This window comes from Marmota monax, unplaced genomic scaffold (assembly GCF_021218885.2).
Source record: "Marmota monax isolate L192 unplaced genomic scaffold, Marmota_monax_Labrador192_F-V1.1 WCK01_AAM20220418_F8-fsc00038, whole genome shotgun sequence".
Lineage (NCBI taxonomy): Eukaryota > Metazoa > Chordata > Mammalia > Rodentia > Sciuridae > Marmota > Marmota monax.
In genome coordinates this window covers 3795001-3815500 of record NW_026692498.1, presented here as the reverse complement: position 1 = coordinate 3815500, position 20500 = coordinate 3795001, and the positions used below count along the sequence as shown (strand labels likewise).

At 48.7% G+C, this 20500-nt stretch overlaps 1 protein-coding gene across 9 annotated transcripts in view; it reads left to right on the top strand.

The window, feature by feature from the left end:
• Positions 1–1265: 1265 nt before the first annotated feature.
• The window catches only part of Ppfia1 (PTPRF interacting protein alpha 1), an 89773-nt gene continuing 70538 nt past the window's right edge, over positions 1266–20500 (top strand). For all 9 annotated transcript variants that reach the window (XM_046444937.2, XM_046444935.2, XM_058579443.1 and 6 more), the window contains exons 1-2: positions 1266–1365; positions 2028–2291. In XM_046444937.2, the coding sequence (XP_046300893.1) occupies positions 2028–2291 (264 nt within the window). In that variant the 5' untranslated portion in view covers positions 1266–1365. The remainder of the gene's footprint in view (positions 1366–2027; positions 2292–20500) is intronic.

Here is a 20500-nt window from a genome sequence, read left to right as displayed (position 1 = left end):
AATAATGAACAACAAAATGAATGGAAGGAAGTGCACCCGAGCCTGGTGTGTAGGAAAGTCAAGCACACTCGGTGCCTGTTCTTGGCGAACTCGCAGTGTGGGAATCACGAATCGACCTGGGAAGGGATCACCTCCGGCCCTCTCACCCCATGCTGCCTTCCTCAGTTCAGGGGCTCTGGCTGCTCACCACCAACTGCACACAGTGACCCCTGGTGAACAGCAAAGATGCCTTGACATTTGGGTTTGCAAAGAATGTGTGCTCTTCAGTTTATTAAAGGTACATTTATTCATCTCCGTGCCTGCAAGATTTAGCCCAGGTCTTGGCACACAGTAGGCGTTTAGAAATGTTTGCAGGGAGGATAAAGACGACCCGAACGAGCAGGGGCCTCCAGCCAGGCTGTCAGCTCCTCGGCTTTCACTTCCACCTCTCAGCACTGCGTCGCAGGCCTGGGTCACTTTCCCATCCTACAGCGGAGGCCCTGAGTCCCAGGCGAGCTTCCCGAGTTGCCCAGCTTCCTGAAGCAGGGGAAAAGGAGCGGCGGGCAGGGGAGGCCGCTGGGCCTGGGCTCCGCAGCCGGCCTCTCCACACACCGCCAGGAGCCTCAAAATCGCGCGCCGCTCATCTCTGCCTCCCCAGGTACAGCAGGCGGCGCTCAGTGAGTGGGTCTTGCGTGGACACCGCGTCCTTCCGAGCCAGAAGGAACAGTTCGCAGGAGGCCTGGCTCGCATGGATGGCTCCGCGCGCTCCCGACTCTGCGCAGCTGACCGCAGCGCCGACCAGCTCCCGGTACCGCTCGGGAGAGCGGGGTGGACGTACGTTTGCGAAGTCTGTTTCAGCGCCTGACGCCCGCAGTCGCCGGCTAAGTGCCTCGTGACCCCGCGGCCGCCGGGACAGACCTGGGACAGCGCCAAGCGCCCCGGATCCGCGGTGCGAGGATCCCAGCGACCACCTGAGTTCGCACCTGCGGCTCCGCCAGCCACCGCCGGGGCGCGGCCTTAGGGCGGGGCTCCGGGCCAGCCCCAGCCAATCAGCGCAAGCGAGGCGCAGCCCGCCCTCTCCTGCGGGGGCAGCGCGTGCGCACTCGGGCCGCGGTACTCCGGACCCCGGGGCGGCGCTGACGCTCGCGCCGACGCGCCCGACGTCGGGCACGTCGACGCCGGCGACGCGCCGCCGGGCCCGCTCCTCTGCGCTAGCCAGTGTCCGGCCGCGGGCCGGCCTTCGTGACTGGGGCGGCGGGCCCGGGCCGCGCGTGGGGGCGCGGACGCCGGCCGCGGGCCGCCTTCGTCGGCCCCCGAGCTCGTCCGGAGCGCGCCGCCACCCGCGCCCGCCGCGGAGCCTCCCGGCCGCGCCCGCCGGCGAGCAAGGTGAGGAGCGGGAGACCGAGGCGGCGGGCGGGCGGGCGGGCGGCGGTGTCAGCGCGGACGGCGGGACGCGAGGCCGCGCACCTGTGGCCGCTCGCGCGCACCTTCGGCCGGCGGGGACGCGGAGGCCCCGCCAGGTGTGCGTCCCGGAGGCCCGGGCGCCCTCGCAGCTCGCCTTCCCCGGGGTGCCCTCCGCGCCGGCCCGGCCCGCGGACCCACGGCTCCCGGAGCGGACTCGGTCCGTTCCGTGGCCGGGAGCTTACGTAAGTCAGGCCGCCGCGGCCGTCGGAGAACACCTCTCCCGGTCCTCGGCCAGTCCCTGCCCGTTGGAGCCGCCGAAGTCCGCCCGAGAGTCCCGGGAGCGCCGGTGCCGGGCCGTGCTCCGCCTGGGAACCGCCTAGGCGGCGGGTTCGCTCCCCGTGACGCCGAGAGCCCGGCACCTGGGGCGACGGGCAGTGCCCAGAACCCCGGGGTGGCCCGCTGGCCCTCCTGCCTGGTCGGCGCGGGGCTGGGTGCTGCCGCGGGAGCCGCTGCCCAGGTGCGCGCCGCTTGGCTGCGCTGGGAACGCGGCTGCCACTCGGGACGCGGCGGCAGGGATCCTGCAGGTGCACCTTGTGGGGACCCTGTTCTGCACTTCGTGACTTGCTCGGGTCTGTGGTCCCCAGATGATGTGCGAGGTGATGCCGACCATCAGTGAAGCAGAAGGTCCCCCCGGAGGAGGCGGGAGCCACGGGTCCGGCTCCCCCTCGCAGCCAGACGCGGATTCCCACTTTGAGCAACTCATGGTCTCCATGCTGGAAGAGCGGGACCGGCTCCTGGACACGCTGAGGGAGACTCAGGAAACCCTGGCGCTGACCCAGGGGAAGCTGCACGAGGTTGGCCACGAGCGAGACTCCTTGCAGAGACAGCTCAGTACCGCACTGCCCCAGGTAGGCCCCAGCGCCGGGCTCCCTTGGTGGTGTCTTCTTGGTGAAGGCGGTAGCTGAGTATTCCTGCGACCTGTGGAGTGGTGTTCCCGGTGTTCCTAAGCACACACAAGTCCCCAGGGATTAGACTGCTTAGGGAGCGCAAACTGGTGTTCTCCGAAGTCATGTGCAAATACCTCATTGCTGTCATTCCTGTCTTGGGGAGCCGCCTAGATTTGGAAAAATGCTTGGAAGTTTTTATAAAAAGGCATGAAGCAACCAAGCTCTGGGTGTCTTCCGTCTGTCAGGGCCTTTTCTCCCTGAATGTGGCTCTCTGTGGCTTCTACCTGAGGGACTGTGTGCGCATTTCCATGGGTTTTTTCCAATTTCTAATGAAGTTGGATGGACAACTGAGTTCACAGAGATGTTTTCACAGTCCACCTTTGTCAGACATTTGTGCTTTGTTTATTGGCACTGGGGATTGAACCCAGAATCCAGGGGTGCTTTGCTACTGGACTGTGTCCCTGGCCCTTTTCATTTTTTATTTTGAGACAGGGCTCTATAATTTCCTGAGCCTGGCTTTGCAGGGGCATTCCTCTGCCCTCAGCCCCCGAGTCGCTGGGATCACAGGACTTTGCATTGCCTGGCTTACTTTGTTTTTGTAGAAGACCAGAGGTTGATTTCTTAGGATTTTTTTTTTTTTTTCCTTTGCAGGTGAGAATTTTAAAGCTTGCGACAACTGAGGTTGTTGCTTTAAGAATGTTACATTCAGGCTGGTGTTTCAAAGCCTTCTCTTACAGAGTTAAATGAGAATTTAATGGTAGGAGAAGGGAGAGAGTGTTGAGGAGAGATATAAGGTGTGTGGCACGTGGCACCATGGGAGTTAAGTAGGCTGCTTGGGCGGTTGTGAGCTGTCTGGGTGCCATTTTACTCATTCATAATAGGTGCCTTTATGGTGTATACGGTAGGCCCGAGCCGGCATAGGCTGGTGCTCCCGCTGCAAATGAATGATTACTACTAGCCTTAATGTGTTTCTTGGCTGTAGTCAAGTCTCCTGAAAGATTCATAAGCCAATGAACTCTCTTTTTAGAAATGACAATTTGATGTGAGTGCTATGTGTTCCCTCTTTGTGGGGTTAGAGAATCATTAAGATTTTTCTGACTAAAATCTTATAAATTAAAAATTTATTTAGGTCAGATTTTATTATTGCAGGCCTAAAAGTATTGGCCAGGATTTTATCACCCATATTTGCAAATTTCTGGTTGTTTTGTTTTTGTAAGTGTAGTTTTTGGTGGGGAGTACTGGAGCTCACACCACGTGAGTACCCTACCACTAGGCTACATCCCCAGGGCCTTTTTATTCTTAGAGGGGGCTTATACTTGGGATCCCATGCCTCAGTCTCCTCGGCAGCTGGGATCACAGGTGTGGGCACCACATGCAGCTTTGTGTTTGTTTTAATGTCATCTGAGGTGCACACACTGAAGCATTTGTCTGATACTTGTGTAATTGGTAGGGTACTTTTGGGGAAAAATAGGTGCCTAGGACATGGCAGGGAAGCAACAGGAGTTTTATAGTCTCAGGCTGTGGGCATTTCTACACCTGCTGGTGAGATGGTTGCTCACTGTAGCAACCTGGAAATGCCGAGCTGGGTAGATAATGTGATGATGCCAACAGTTGATGTCACCACCTGGTTCCAGCATTTCAGAAGCACAGGCACCATGAAGTAAATTTCCTGAAATTGGGCTCATCTTTGGGTGGCTAATAGAGTGACCACCTAGGTCTATGCGTCAAGTGACTGCATGTGTCTCTCGGCATGTCAGATGAGGAAGTCAGAGTATACTGTAAAACATCAGCTGTGCTATAATCCCAGAAATGTGGGAGCTGAGGCAGGAGGTTTGCAAGTTCAAAGCCAACCTAGGCAATGTAGCGAGACCTTGTCTCAAAGTGAAAAAAAAACAGCTGGGGATGTAGTTCAGTGGTTAAGGTCCCCTGGGTTCAATCCCTGGCACCAAAAACCAAACAAACAAAAAACCTGTGGCATTCATCAGAAACATTCACAGATGTGAGTGTACATCTCAGTGAACTTTCCACAAAGTTAACGCTGTGGATCAGTAGGCAGATTAGGAGGTGGGATGTCACCAGGCTTCCTGCAAGTCTCTCCTGTTATTCCAGTGACCCTCCCCCAATTCTAAAAAGGATCTTGACTTTTTTTGTTTGGTACTGAGGATTGAACCCAGGGGTGCTTTACCACTGAGCCACATCCCCAACCCTTTTTATGTTTTATTTTGAGACAGGGTCTTGCTAAGTTGCTGAGGGCCTTGCTAAATTGCTGAGATTGGTCTCAAACTTGGGATCCTCCTGCCTCACCCTCCCAAGCTGCTGAGATGACAGACCTGCACCACCCCACCTGGCAGAATGATTTTGACTTTTTGTTGTTGATTACTTTACCTGTTCTTGGTTTTTCTATAAGTAAGATGACATGTATATTTTCATTTATTGATTTGTTCACTCAGCATTATGAAATGCACTTGGTCATTTCCTGTAGCATGCTTGTTGTCAGAGTATGAATATACCATGATTTGTTCTTTGTGCTGTTGTGAATGTTTGGTTGTGCTTTTATAAATGCCACCCTGAACGTGCTTGTTTTGTGTGCAGGTGTGGTAAATTTCTGTGGCGCGTGTATAGGGAATGTACTTTAGAGGTGATGGTGTGTGCTTTGCTCAGCCTTGGGATATACTACCAAAAGTGGCAGTGTGACTGTTTGCTGCCACTCGCAGTGTGAGCAGGCAGCTATCCACAGGTTGGTCACACTGGGTATTGTGTGTTCCTGTGGGTCAGCTGTCCTGCGGATGTCTGGGTGTCTATCTAGCTCACGCTGCCTGGATCTGCTGCTTCCTGGTGAGCAGAGTGTGCAAGGGCTGGAGCTTTGCAGTGGAGTAAGTTCAGTGCGTGTGTTGTCTGGGCTGTGTATTTTGTTTGAAGGAGTTCTTTACGTATCTCAACACACACACCAGACTGTTTTATACTCTTGTGTTTGCTTTTTCACTCTCAGTAGTATCTTCTGAAAAGCAGAATTTAAAATTTTAACATGCTTTAGTTGATCTTTTTTTTTTTTTTTTTTTTTTTTTTTTTAAAGAGAGAGTGAGAGAGATAGAGGTAGAGAGAGAGAGAATTTTTTAATATTTATTTTTTAGTATTTGGCGGACACAACATCTTTGTTTGTATGTGGTGCTGAGGATCGAACCCGGGCCGCACGCATGCCAGGCGAGCGCGCTACCGCTTGAGCCACATCCCAGCCCCTAGTTGATCTTTTTTTTTTTTAGTGATGTTTAATGCTCTTTGTGCCGTTTAAGAAGTCAGCTAGGCTAGGTTTGTGAAGATACTATCCTGTGTTGTCTTGTAAAAGCTCCACTGTTTTATCTTCTGTCTGAAGTTGATTTTGTTGGTGGTGGGAGACATGCCAAAATTTTTTTTCACCTCTGGATATCTGGTTAACACAGCTTTGATCCATGAAGAAGAGCATCTTTCCCCCAGTGCATCACAGTGCCATCTCTTTCACCTCATCAGGTAACTGTGAACATATGATCTCTTTCTGAACTCTGCTGCCTTGACCTTTTTTGTCGTATTTGCACAAGTGCCATCCTGTAAACTACTGTAGATTTACTTGGTCTTGAGAGTTGGTCATTTAAGTTCTCCACCTTTACTCTTCAGGATTTTCTTAGCTGATCTTGGTCCTTTGCATTTTCAGATATATTTTATTTTTAAACTTTAATATTTATTTGTTTTTAGTTTTCGGCGGACACAACATCTTTGTTTGTATGTGGTGCTGAGGATCGAACCCGTGCCGCACGCATGCCAGGCGAGTGCACTACCGCTTGAGCCACATCCCCAGCCCCATTCAGATATATTTTAGAATCTTCTTGGCAATCTCACTGCAAAAAAAAAAAAAAAAAGTGCTGGGATTTTAATTGGGACTGCATTTAATCAGCAGACCAGTGGGGGAGAAATGACATCTTTTTAAAATATTGATCCTGTAATCCAGACACATAATAGCTATGTAATTATTTATTATTTTTATAGAGAGAACTGATTCTTTGCATGTTTAGAAATTTTTCCCCCCATGTGCTATAACCATTTTTCTTTTCTTTATTATACTGGCTGAGAAATTTAGTACGGTGTTGAAGTGGTGAACATAGTGTCCTTGTCTTCTTCCCAATAACCAGGGAAAGCTTTTACCATGTCACCTGTAAGCGTGATCATTATTGTAGGGTTTTTGTAGATATTCTCTATCAAAATATAAAAATTCTTCTTTACTCTTATTTTGCTAAGAGTTTTTTTTTTAATTATGAGTGGTTATTGAATTTTTTACATTTGTTTTTCTGCATCTTTTCAAACAATCGTGCTTTTTCTGTTATTTGATGATACAACTTTTTAAAAATTTTTGCAGTCCTGGAGATTGAACCCAGGGCCTTTTATTTGGCAGGCAAGTGTGTTGCCACTGAACTCCCAACCCAGTTTGACGTTTTAAATTTGCAATTCTAGAACAATTCCAACATGATCTCTAGCTTGTTTCTGTTTCTGTTTTTGTTTTTGCTTTGCAATACTGGGGATTGAACCTAGGGACACTCTACCACTAAGCTACATCCTTAGCCCTTTTTATTATTTGTTTTTTGATACTAGAGATTGTACCCAGAGGTGCCTTACCATTGAGCTACATCCTTAGCCCTTTTTATTTTTTATTTTGAGACAGGGTCTTGCTTAGTTGCCCAGACTGGCCTTGAATTTGCAGTCCTCCTGCAGCCTCTTGGGTAGCTGGGGTTACAGGCACGCGCCACTGTGCCCAGCTTGTAGTCTTCTTTTGCTGGGTTTATTTGGTGAGAACTTATATAGGATTACTGCCTCTGTACTCATGAAAGAGACTGACTGATGATTGTGCTTCCTGTATAGTCCTTGTTTTGTATCAAGCTTATGCTGGTCTCATGAAAAAAAGGTGGAACATTTCTTGGAAGACTTCCTGTGAACTTGGTGTTTTTCTCTACAGATTTTTGGAAGAACCAGCTGGTATAGCCGTATGAGAAAGAAAAATTTTAGAATCAATATTATAGGTAGAAGTCATTAGTTCTACCTATATGCAGGACATTTGTCATTTTAACTTATAGGGCTTTTCACTGTTATCACTGGGTGTGATCATATATGTCAAAAAGTCAAATTAGGAGAAACTATTGTCATCATCTCAAAATATCTCAAAATACATTTAATAAAATACAAACATACTTTTGTGTGACAAAAGCCCTTTACCAAAAGGATGAATATAAGTATGTTATTTTCTAACATAATGAAGGATGTGAAATCCAAGTCAGGAGCTTTCTCATTTAGCAGGGCATGGTGGCGTATGCCTGTAATCTCAGTGGCTTTGGGCCTCTGAGCAACTTAGGGAGACCCTGTCTCAAAAAAAAAAAAAAAAAAAGAAAGAAAGGGAAAAAGGAAAAAAGTGGGGGGGGATGGGATGTGTCTCAGTGGTTAAGTGCCCCTGGGTTCAGTCCCTGGTGTGGGGGGGTGGGTAGGTTGGTTTCTCATTTAAATTAGAATGAGATGATGATCTGTGGTAGGTAGAATTTGAAGATGAATTCCAATTTAATTTCCTTGGTGTGCATATCTCATATAATTCCCTCCCATGGAGTGTAAGCCTGACTTGTGAATATGACGAGATTCTGCTTCTCATGATTAAGTTACTAATCATTTGACTTTAGTAGAAAAGGGGGTTATCCTAGTAAGAGTGGTCAGTAGAATTTATGATCTTCCAGAACCATGAGATTAATAATGTCTATTACTATAGGTTGTTATTTGGTGGTAATATTTTATGCGGAAATAGAAAATGGAATGGACTACGTAATCATCATTGACATAAAATAAAATAGTATAATTATAGAAGAAAAGTTCTGTCATGGGCAGTTGCTATGATTTTATGGTTTAAGTGTGACCCAAAAGTTTTATGTGCTGAACGTTTGGTCACCAGTATGGTACAATTGATGTGGTAGGACCTTTAAGAGGTGGGGCCTACTGGGAAGTAACCAGGTCACTGGGGACATCAGCCTTGGACAAGTGCACTGTAGTTCCTTGGGACTCTGGTTAGTTTCCATAAAAGTGGGCTGTTCTAAAAAGAGCGTGCCTGGGCCTGAATCTCTCCTCCTGTCTCATACGTGTTCTTGCCATGGTGCCATCTGCCATGTAGCTAGAAGGCCCACACCAGAGCCAAACCATACCAGTGCCATGCTGTTGGAAACACCTTTTCTTTACACATCACCAACTTCAGGAATTTTTTTATAGGAAGAAACTACTGTAAGTGAATATTACTTGAACTAGCCTGAGTAATAATACATATATATGTGTCAAAATTAATAAGCTACTGAAGAACCCAATTTGTGGCAGCAATAAAATATAAAAATATGCTAATTGAATAATATATTTTTTTAGTTTAAAAAATTATAGGTAGCAATCAGATTTTTCTGATATTTCTTCTTATGTCTGTTAGGCAAGGCATTTTTCCCACAGAGATTTGTCCAGACTTCCCAGTTTATAAGTGTAAAGTGGTTTATTGTACCGTTATTATCTGCGAGATCTGTAGTGACGTCCCCTTTTAATAATTCTTGATGTTGGCAATTTGTACCTTGTCTCTGAAATGGCCTTGCTAGGAGTTCGTCAGTTTTATAAACTGCCAGAGAACCAATGTTGGCTTTATTTTTCTATTTCATGTTTATCGTCTATTTCAGATTGTGTATTCTTTTCCTTCCTTCCACCTTGTTTTTCATTTGCCATTCTTTTTCCTAATTTCTTGAGTAGAAACTCCACTGATTTCAGCTTTTCTTCTTTTTTGTGTATTCAAGGCTGTAAGTTTCCCTCAAGCACAATTTCAACTGCATCCCACAAGTTTTTGATACGTCAAATTTCACTATTTGTATGCAAAATAGAGTCTGATTTTCACTGTGGTAAGTTTTTTAATTTGTAAAAAGTTGTAGAAATACCTTGCTTGGTCTTGTGATGTGGGGGGTTCTTGTGGTCTGCTGATTTCTAGCGTGATCCCTGAGTACACGTTGTAGCCCTTCACTGCCTGAGACGCACTGGCTCTCCTAATGGCCAGTCCCCGTCACTACTGTTTCGTGCTTCCTGAGCACTTGAAAATAGTGAGTGTTGATGCACAGCCTTCTCTGCTGTGCCTGATCAGCTGTGCTAGTCGTGTGATTCAGAGCAGTGGCCTCTTTAAAGCAGAAAGAAATAGGTGAGATTAAGTTTAATAATATATTTTATTTAGCCCTCAAATCCTGTCATTTCCACGTTGTCAACATTAAGCACAGGCATTTTGTGTTCTCTTTACTGTGCTACCTCTTTAAAACCTGGCGTGTACTGTGTGTCTGTCGTGCAGCTTCAGGTGGAGCAGCTGTTTAGTGTGTGTGTGGCTGCGCACAGGCAGCACGGTCACACCTGGCTTTCTTGTGTATTCATTCTGTTAGTTACCGAGAGATGTATTACTGTGATAGTGGAGCTGACTATTTCTCCTCTTAGCTCTTCATTATTATGTGTCTTAAGATTGTTCTGGGTACAAACTCAGAACTTTGATCCCCTTGGTAGAGGCAGCATGGTCATCCTGAGGAGTCCCCTGTCCCTGGCACTGCCCAGCGTTTGCCACATCAGCTTTCTTCTCTGGGTGTTTGCCTGTGATCTTGTAAGTAAGGTGTGCCCCTGTGAACTGTGGGTGGGTGGTGTCGTGGTCATTCTGACGATCTTTGTGTTTTAATTAGAGTCTGCTCCACTTAAATATAAGTGGTGAGCCCCACCGCCACAGGCACCGTCACCGTCGTGCCCCTGGTTTCCTGTCTTGGTCCTGGCCTTCCTGTAGAAGCGCCAGGTGTTTAACAGCTGCTCTTCCCTGTTGGGTTGGGGTGCCGTGCATTCATGCCTAGGTAACGGTACGCTCTGGATTGAAGCTTACCTTCGCCTTCCCTCCTCCCTCCTTAGGCACTGCAGTCAGTCTCCCACACCTTAGTGTCGCGCAGCTGAGCTTTAGATGTGTTTTGGCACTGTCAGGTGGTTCCTTGCCTCCTCACAGTTGGCAGGTGATGTCTGGGGGACTGCCTCTGCCCCGAAGGAGGACCTTCATGTTTCTCAGTCCCGTCTGTTGTTGCCTGAGTGGGTTCTTTTTTATGCATTTTCCTCATTGTTGTTTGAGTTCCTCTCTGGGTGTCCCCGCTCTGGCTCCCATCCTGGCTCCTCACTGTCCTTGTGGGCTTGAGCGTGCTCCTGGGGTTGTCCCAGTTAGGTAGAGCCTCCCTCCCTGGCTTTCAGCATTTTCTTCCTGGAAACGTTTTGACCATGGACTGTGGACACTTCCTACTCGCGTTTTGGCTCTGCTGGTCTGAGGGTGTTTTTCTCTTGTGTGCCCCGGGCTTTTACCCTGTCCAGTGTGCTTCCTGCGCTCCTTCCCATATGTCTAGCCTTTTCTCATACTTCTGATTAGACACATTTTTGGTGACCTTTCTTCCTGCTAGCCGATCCTCTCTTCAGCTGGGTCCAGTCTGTCCAATTTAGCCCTAGGTTGAGTTTTTAAATTCAGTTCTAGAATTTTGGTGCTTGTCTTTTAGTTCTCTAGTGAAACATTTCCTTTTGTCCGTATAATTTTGAACATTCATAGTTTGTACCTGATAACTCTGATATTCAGTACACCCCTGGGCCTGTGTCTAGTTCTTTCCCCAGTCCTATTTGTTGATACATACCTTTTTGTATGCTGTCTTCCTCCTGTCACCTGAAGCCCTGGAGTAGGGACAGAAGACCCCAGTTCAGGCTGGGACTGAGCCTTGTGAGGCTGGGATTCAGGTTCAGTGAGCCGCAGCCTCGGCCGTCTGCACCCTATTACCTCCAGATCTCTGAGACCCTGGGGCATTGCCCCGTGGGCCTCCTGCTGGGGGTGCTGAAGCCCAGTTCTCATCTCCCTGGCCTCATGAGACACCTGGAAGCCTGCTTCCCTGCCAGGTTCCCATAGGATGGGGCCCGTTTTCTCTGTCTGTCTTCCCCTGGAGTCCTCTAGCTTTGGCTGTCAGCCTGTGCTCCAGTTTTTGTCGTCCAGCTCCTTGAGGTCATCCCGCGCTCTCTTAGCCACTGCTTCCTAAGGCTTTCTGCTGTTTTCTTCCCAGCTTATTGTTGTGCTGCCCCATGCCCTGAGTGTGGGCTCAGCCACAGTAGGCTTCCCTTTGGTGTGGACACAGTAGGCTGCCCAGGGAACGTACACTTTGGATTGAAGCTTGCCTTCACCCCTCTGGTTTGTGGCTGCCTGTCCAGCAGACTTAGCAAGTATTCAACTTTTCTACTCCTTGGTGGGTTGACACGCCACCAGCTGGCTACCCAGTGCGCTCTCCACCTGCAGCCATCTGTGAAGGTCCCAATGAATCTGTCAATCATCGCCATTCCATATGGGAGCAGTGCCAACCCGTGCTTGGCACTCATTGTTCAGTTTCTAATCATAATCACTTACCCCATCGAAGGACTGTCACCAGGGGGCCCAGCGCAGGTCCTTGGCTCCCCCGCTCCTTGGTTGTCCCCTGTGTGGGATGTCCCGACCTGTTCCCCTGCCCCGCCCGCCCAGGAGAGGGCTGCAACAGCAACTTGTCAGTGGCAGAGGAACAGCTAGGGACCTAGACAGGTTGCCTTGTGCTCTCCTTGAGTCAGTCAGTTGTGGAGTTTTCTTAAAAAATTACTCCTTTTAGGTTTTGCTCCAATTTCAATTTGAAGTTTCAGCTGTATTGTTTTTATTTTTTGTAGTTGTAGGTGCCTTTTTTTTTTTTTTTAGGCGGTGCTGAGAATCGAACCCATGCTAGGCAAGCGCTCTACCACTGAGCCATAGCCCCAGCCCTCAGCTGTATTTTCAAATGTAGATCTTATTCTTAAAGTCTAGTGCAGTGGCTTTATGGTCTTTTTGAAAGTAACAAATGAGATTATTTTTTTTTAAAAGAAAGACCTCTCTCTTGGAGATTCCAATATATAAAAACAAGAAAAGACGATCTGTTCAGGTTCTGTTGTAGATGGGGCCCATCTGGGTCTCTCACAGCGTCTGCTCATCCTCGAGACAGGAGTCCACAACTCACAACTGTAAGGAATAAAAATAAAGAGCAGTCTACTACGTCACTTGTGTCCACCGTCCTAGTGGTAGTGGGGGTGTGCTGGGCAGGCTGGAAAGGCATGCAGGCAGAGCCTGCTGAGAGGTGCTGTCCCAAACTAGGACTAGCACTGTAGGAGGGATCCCAACAAGCACTGCACAAGCCGGCAGGAGTGAGGACGCTCTGGCGAAGCGCAGTGGGAGGCCAGGGAAGGTGCTGGTAGTGCTTGGAGGTGTTGGGCTGCCCAGCTGGGGCAAGGGTGCTCCCCAGCACTCCGCAGTGGTGCTCCCACAGCGAAGACTCATCTGCCCCAAATGTGGGGAGCAATTCTGGTGTGAAGAGCCAGAAGCGCTTCTCAAGCATGCCTGCAATTCAGAGTTGCCTACAGCACTTTTTCATAGTTTAATCCTCAAGTGCTGTTGTCACTTGCCACACTAGGTTAGTGAATAAATAATGTGGGGAGAATCAGGTGAAGGTAGGTTAATGACTTCCCTGAAGGTGGACAGTGATGACCACCGTGGGTCAGAGGGTGCCCTGCAATGTGCTTGACTACTGGCTTTCAAGACGTAGTTGGCAAAACCCCTCTTAGAATGCCATGCTTCTTGCCACGGTGTTGGGTTTATGAAACAATGAATACACCTTTTGAGATACTACTGGCCGTTTACATCCTTGGTTTTTGCACATACTCAGCTTGCCATCATTTATGTGGTGGCCCTGCACCTCTGCTGGTCAGCAGAGAGACAGAATTGTCCATTCTATGTCTAGCCCTGTGTGCATGTGACTGTTACAGGCTGCCAGAGAAGTGGTGGTGGCAGAGAGGACCCTGCCCTCAGCGGGCTCTCACAGCTCACACCTGTCTCAAGACGTGTGCAGACTTGGGACAGCCTGACAGGAGAAGATGGCTGGAGGATGGATGATGTTGGCTGTGTGGGTGACAGGCCGTTCTGAGGGGTTGCTTGCCACTAAGCTGCACCCACAGGTCTTTTCATTTTGTTTTGAAACAGACTTAACAAAGTTGCCCAGGCTGGCCTGGAACTTGCCATCCTCCTGCCTCAGTCACTGGAATTATGGGTGTGTGCCACTGTACCCGGCTTCCCCCAGCCCTCTTATTTTTTATTTTGAGAGAAGGTCTCACTGGCTTGTCCAACTTTTGATCCTCCTGTCCTAGCCTCCTGAATAGCTGAGATTACAGGCGTGCACCCCCACACCTGGCCAGAGGGGTTCTCTTTCAAGTTGGGATCTTGTGGCCAGGAAGAGCAGGGCATGGGTATAGGCTGCAGGCAAGGAGGAACTTACCTGATTCAGGTCCTGGGGATGGAGCCATTGTTCTTGACCTGGACAGAAGGTAAGCTTGCAGGGGGAGGTAGGATCAGACAGCTTCCAGGGCAAGGCCTTGTCTGCTTTCTTTCCCAAACCTGGAGGCTTCCTTCCTTTGTGCTTCATGGGAGGTTGGGGACAATGGGAAGGGACGAGTTTTGTGTGGATGTGGCTGAGGGTGGAGGCACAGGATTGGAAGCCACGTTAGGAGAGAGCTGAGCTGCACTGGCCATGCTGTGGGCGAACATCTGGACCCCTGAGCATCACTGACCCCGAAGCACAGAGTTGCGCACCCTTCTGTGTGCCATGCACGTAAATGCATGGTATTTTTTAAAGGTTTAATTCAGTTATTTTGTGGTACTGGGGATTGAACCTAGAGATACTCTGTTACTGAGCTGCATCTTCAGCCCCCACCCTCTTTTTTTTTTGAGACAAGAAAAATGTTGCTAAATTGCCCAGGCTGGCTTCAATTTGCAATCCTCCTGCCTCAGTGAGCCTCCTCAGTGGTTGCAGTTATAGGTGTATGGTGTATACCACCATGCCTGACAACGTATAGCATTTTGAAGTGATAGACATAATGTTTATGTGTATGTGAGTGAGTGATTATGCATATAAGCATATTCTAGTATTTTACTGAGGCCTGTTTTGTTTCAGGAACGAGGTGCTGAATATTCAATAGGTAATAAGGGTGACATAGCCCACATATTTTAGTAGTTGTGTAAAGAGGTGGAAGAAAGAAAGAGCCTGTCCAGTTTGGTTTGAGCAGGAAAAGTACAGGGCTCATGCAGCTGTGGGAACCCTTGCCACCATCTGTGGGGGGGGGTACAGAATTTGGGCAGGTGGCTACCCACTCTCCCCTACTTGCATAGCTCTAGCTCCCCACTACTGGACTTGTTTGGGTAGCCTCTAGACTCCTTAAATTCAACATGACCAGACCTGTGTTTCCCTCAGATCTGTCCCTGCTCCTGTGCTATTTCTTGCCTGGTCAGGAAGGCCAGAATTTGGGGGGCAGCTGTACCAACTCCATCCTACCCGTCTCCAGGTCCTATAGTATGGACTTTGCCATCTCTCTGATCACTTCAAGAGACCCCTGGTGTCCTGGGGTCTTCATCCAGTGACCTTGGGTAGCTTCTAAACGGAGGTATCTAAAATGCAAATGTGCGCTTTCTCCACTTAAAGTGCTTGTCTCCATTTCCCTGAGGCTGTACCCCAGTCTCTTGGAGTGGTGTACTGCATCTCTCTGGCTTTGTCCTGGGCTGGCCTCTGCCAGCTCTCCCGATGACCAGGGTGGTGCCTTCGCCATAGGTACCTCATGTCTTACAGCTGGCTTCTGGGCCAACACTGCTCTCTTAGGCTAGGCTTCCTCGTCCTATTTTCTGCTTTCTAGCTCTTCCTGTTAGCTACTGCTAAGTAATTTGGCACAGCCCTTGTGAAGAACCAGTTTTGCCCTGTCTAAAGGTCCTCAGAAGTGCTCCTGATCTGGCTGGGGTGTGACTCAGTGGTGGAGCCCTTGCCCAGCATGCACAGGGCCCAGGGTTCCATCCTCAGTACTAAAAAACCAAACAAGCTCAGATTTTAACACAGAAGCTTGACTTCTGCTAAGGAAAGAGTTCTTACCTGGAGTTCTTTGAGCTGTTTCTGCCTCAAATGTGAAATGCCCCTGATCCCTTTCAGGATCCTGTTCCAGGGTCAGCGTCTTCAGGTTCCTGTTGGCAGGCTGGAAAGAGTAATTTACGGAAAGAGCGATCCTGATTATTTCTCACTTGAGTTCATTTAGTTAGCATCGCTTTGTCCTTTGTTTTGTATATATCTTTCTTTTATTATCCTGACCGTCTTGATTTCTAATTACATTAACATCATTTCCTTTATCCTATGGTGTCTGTAAAGTGGTTTCAACATTTTAATACCTTGTTTTTATAATCAACCTTTTGAATGAAGCTTTTGATTTCTTAGCAATTCTTTTGGGCCTTAGAATAAATGCGTCTTAAGAATACACAGTTAGAGGGGTTGTGGTTGTGGCTCAGAGGTCGAGTGCTTGCCTACTGTGTGTGCAGTGTGGGTTCTATCCTTAGCACCACATATAAATAAAAAATAAATAAATAAAGGTATTGTGTCCAACTACAACCAAAAAAAAAAAAAAAACATTTAAAAAACACAGTTAGAATAATGGGGTTTAAAGCAGTTTGATGTAACAAAACCATATAGATAAAATAATTATCAATTTGGTATATATTTGTTCCTGTTTATTTTTGAGTCTCATCGTGTTGCCTGCGCTTAAGCAGTCCTCTGCCTCAGCCTCCCAAGTAGCCAGGGCTACAGGTGTGCCACCAAGCCCAGCTTGTTTCTGTTTATATTTATTTTTATTTTTTTGGGGGGGGGTACTGAGGATTGAACTCAGGGACACTCAACCACTGAGCCACATCGCCAGTCCTAATTTGTATTTTATTTAGAGACTGGGTCTCACTGAGTTGCTTAGCGCCTCACTTTTACTGAGGCTGGCTTTGAACTCGTGATTCTTCTGTCTCAGCCTCCCAAGCCACTGGGATTACAGGCATGTGCCATCATGCCTGGCTGAGTTTTTTCTTTTTCAAATATACATCACACCAGGCAGAACTGAGTAAATACGTGTGTTGAGAAGTCTTTCCAGCCCTGTCCCAGCACCCACTGGAACTGTGGGTCCCAGTTTCAATGGAGTAGTCCTGTTTGTGTGTGTTGTCCAGGAGCAGCTGGTGATAATACCCCTTCCCTCTCAGCTAATGCTAATTCAGAAATGCGGACAGAATGTTTCCACTGTGTAGATTTTTCTCTGTAGCTAACAGTGAGGACTCACTGGGTTCTGCGGGCTTGTGGAAGGCGGCTGTCTTGGCAGGGGAGATCCATCCCAGAGTTCAGATTCTTGCTTTTCACAGAGTCTCATTCTTATTCAGAGGAGGAAATTTCATTTTGCTTCAAAAATAAATTTGGGAGCTTGAGGCATATCCTGCATTTCCAAGTTTTTCTGCTTTGCTAGTGGGCTAATTATCCCTCCTGCCTGCAGAGTTCTGAGTCTTTGCCAGGACTAATGAAAAAACTGATTTAGTGTAGTGGCATTTTGACACTGGTGACTCTTATAAAAAAGTTGAAGCTCTGCATGGGATGAGTCAGTATTTCTGAGCAGTTGATTTCTTAAAACCTGAAGGTGCTCATAGGGAGCCAGTGCCCTTTCTCTGTCCACCTCAGAAATGGCTTTTGCCCAGTTGGAGCCTAGAATCCCATGGAGATGTGGCAAGACTTCATTATTTAGAGTAGTCAGAGCATGGATTTGAAAAATCTGTGTGGTATTTCTTATCATGCACATTAAACTAGCTGGGTGTGGTGGCGCACACCTGTTAACTTAGTGAGACCCTGAATCAAAATAAAATTTATAACAGGCTGTGGACAGCTCAGTGCTAAAGCGTCCCTGGGTTCAGTCCCCAGGACTGGAAAATAAAAGGGACTTGGTTTGTGACTAAATGTGAAGTCTAGCTGGTGCCCAGAGGTTAAAGAGGCCTGTGTAGAACTTTTCTCTGCTGTGTTACGCTGGCTCCATGGGCTCCTGCTGCAGGGAGGCTGGAGGCTGGCTTTCCATTCTTCACGCTGTTTGAAGGCATTTGGCCCCCACCGCGTCTTAAGATGCAGTCCGCCACCCTTGCCTCCCAAGAGCCCCATCCCCTGGTCGCTGTGGAGAGCCCTGGTGATAGGCTGGGTGGAGTTTGCACTGGGAGCCAGCGGGATTCACGGGCCAGCTTTCCCGTGTCACGTCTGTCATTTCACCTCATCTCTGAGCTCTTGGTCTTCTCGTTACTGATTGAAGGATGATAACTATTGGTTTTTATGTAGTAAATGTTCATTGAATGTTTGCCATGAGTTAGGCACTGTCCAGGGCGTGGTGAGTGGGTGATTGGGAGAGATTATGAGGTGAAGGTTAACACTGATACCTTCAGGTCTCTATGGAAGTGGTCTCATTGACGCCTCATGGAGGACTCCTTAAAACAGGGCGACATCAGTACCGTTCACCAAGACAGAGGTCTGGGCACTTACTCAGCGTCTGGCAGGTACTGAGTAGTGGAGTCTTCTTGGAACCCGGCAGAGTCACTACCGAGTTCTTCAACTGCAGGGTAACACTGGGCAGTACCCCTCAGGTGCTGGTTCCAGAGCAGAGGCTCCTTGTTTCCCAGCCTGCTGCCTCTCCATACAGTGGTAGGAGTTTCCTCTGCTCCTGGGACAGGGGCCTCTGGCTAAGCAGGCACCTTCCCACGAGGCCGGGCATTGTTGGGTCCCCAGTCCTGAGCATAGTGCCTGGCGCATAGCGCCTGGCGAGGCACTGTGGAATGATGGACTGTTGCAGTGTCCGAGGTTGGTTTCTGTAATACCCAGAACCTTTAGCAAGCACCTGTTCTTCGATGTCTTGTCTAGTTCTGTTTCTAGCTCTTCTGCTTGATTTAATCCAAATTTCTGCTTTTTTCTTTCTTGCTTGCTTTTCCCAAAAACCTTTTCCCAGTGCAGAATAAGGGGACTTGGTGTGTTGTGCACTGGCCATACACCAAGTGTGGATCACTGTGCTTTGTTTCTGGTCGGTCAGCTCTTGGCTCATCTTAAAATTAAAATTTGTAACCTGCAACCCTGACAGTATGTTTAAGATAACAACATTACATAAATCAAAGAAGAAACAGATAAAAGTAGAGGTGACACTTGGGAATGGGACAGATCAGCCAACCCTAGTTTGCCTGTGGCGATGGTCAGAGCTTCTCCTTCGTTCCCTGCTGCTGTCCTGCACAGACTGCAGAGCCATGTGTAGAAGCCTGTGGCCTGGTGCTGGAAGGTAGACGAGGCTCTGGCTTGTCACAGTTAACCTCTTGGGGCCTGGGGTACTTCGCAGAGTAAGGGAGTGGATAGGCCCTGCCGCTTAAAATTGTTTGGAATTAGCCATCTCTGAGGGGTCTTAAAGCAGCCAGCACAGCTGGCCCAGAGCCTCTTGGACTGCTGCTGTACCCCGGCCCATGAAGGGGTGCTAGGAGGACATTTAAAAGCCCCAGGACCTAAGTGATCTTGGACAGTGCTTCTGATTTTGTGCTTGTGGGGATGATCTGGAGTCCTGAACACTCTTTTCTGCAAGTTACAGAAAGGCCAGCATTGAATTCCAGAATTCTCCTGCAGAAGATCTGAGCTGGTGGCTGGAAAAGGTTGGTGAAGGTGGCATGGGGGAGACACTGGGAATGAAATCCAGCCTGGGGGTGCTGAGGTCTGTCCTCTATGGCATGTTCTTGCTGGAGTGGTGTGTCCTTGTCATTTGGTTACTGACAGTGGGATTTGGTGCCCTTGAATGAGGGTGTAGTTCCTACATACCTAGTGTAGGAGGAATGGAAGTTTATGAGAAGGACTGAGAGTCAGAAGGGCAGTTGGAAGACTTTTTTTCATGGTGTTGGTTTCTGTGGTGTCTGGGGAATGGCTGGTTAGTGCAGAGTAGCTGTGAAGGTGTGCCTCGGGGCAAAGGCCCTGAGTCTGGGTTGCCCCCTCCACTCACCTCTCACCAGGAGACCTGCCTCAGGAGTTGTGGGGAAGACTTGTGGGGAAGACGGGTGAGATTGCCTCCAGGAGGCCCTCTGCAAGGGGCCTATGTGTCACAGGTATGGCCATTTTGGTGTCCCCACTTGAGCTAGGGAATGGAGGGTGGGGGTGGGGAAGAATGCTTCTCCTGTGATTCCAAAGCTAATCATGACCAATGGAAGGAAGAAGGAGAAAAATGGGGGGAAGTGCGAACACCATGGAATTGCCTGAAGTGCAGCTGCTCTAGGAGCTGGGTCCACAGTCTCAGGTGGTGTCTGAGGAGTGCATTCATACTGTCTGCTCAGAGTGGACGAAGGTCTTGGCTGTAAAAGTGTAAGTCGTGAGGAAAGCACTTCACACTGCCTGTGGGATCTGTGGGAAGCAAGTTCCGAAGGATTTCAGTGGCTCCCAGTGTCTCTGGGAAGCTGGGAGAGCCAGGCTTGGGGGCCACATGGCCCCATCATGCTGAGCAGGTTTGGGGAAGCTGCTTGATCTGGAAACTGCTGTGGGCTGGGGCCACTTTCACCCCTCAGTCAGTGCTGAGGGTGATTGGCAGATGCCGGCAAGGCTGGGAGGACAAGTGCCGGGTGCCGTGGCTGCCCTCCAGGCCACTTGCTATGCTTCAGGGCTAGACCACTGGCTGTGGGCGGGAATAGAGGACCTAGCACAGCTGTAGTTTTCCACAGGCCCGTGGCCCTGAATGAAGCAGGTTGGCCTTGCTCCCCGTGGTGGGTAGCACTGCTGCTTCCTGCCGGTGATGGGCCTCGTCACTTTCCCCCCTGCCAGTTCTCCCCTAGAAACCCTATTAGCTGTTTGGATTTCCTTTCTTCTTTCTTTTTAAAAAATATTTATTTTTAGTTGTTGTTGGGCACAATACCTTTATTTTATTTATTTTTATGTGGTGCTGAGGATTGAGCCCAGCGCCTCACATGTGCTAGGCAAGAGCTCTACCACTGAGCCACAACTCCTGCCCTGGATTTCCTTTCGTCCATCAACTTTCTGTTGATCTTTGGCCCATCTCGAGGAGAAGAGTAGAAGAAATGTCAAAACAAGAAATGTGTGTGAGTCTTATGGGTGCCTCACAGTCAGTAAGAGGTAGAAAGGCCCTTAAAATAAAGGTTTAAAATTGGAAGTATGTATATTCCAGGGTTATTTTCTTGTGCAAAACTTAGAAATGCTTGTTCTAGATGTTGTTTAGTGATGAAT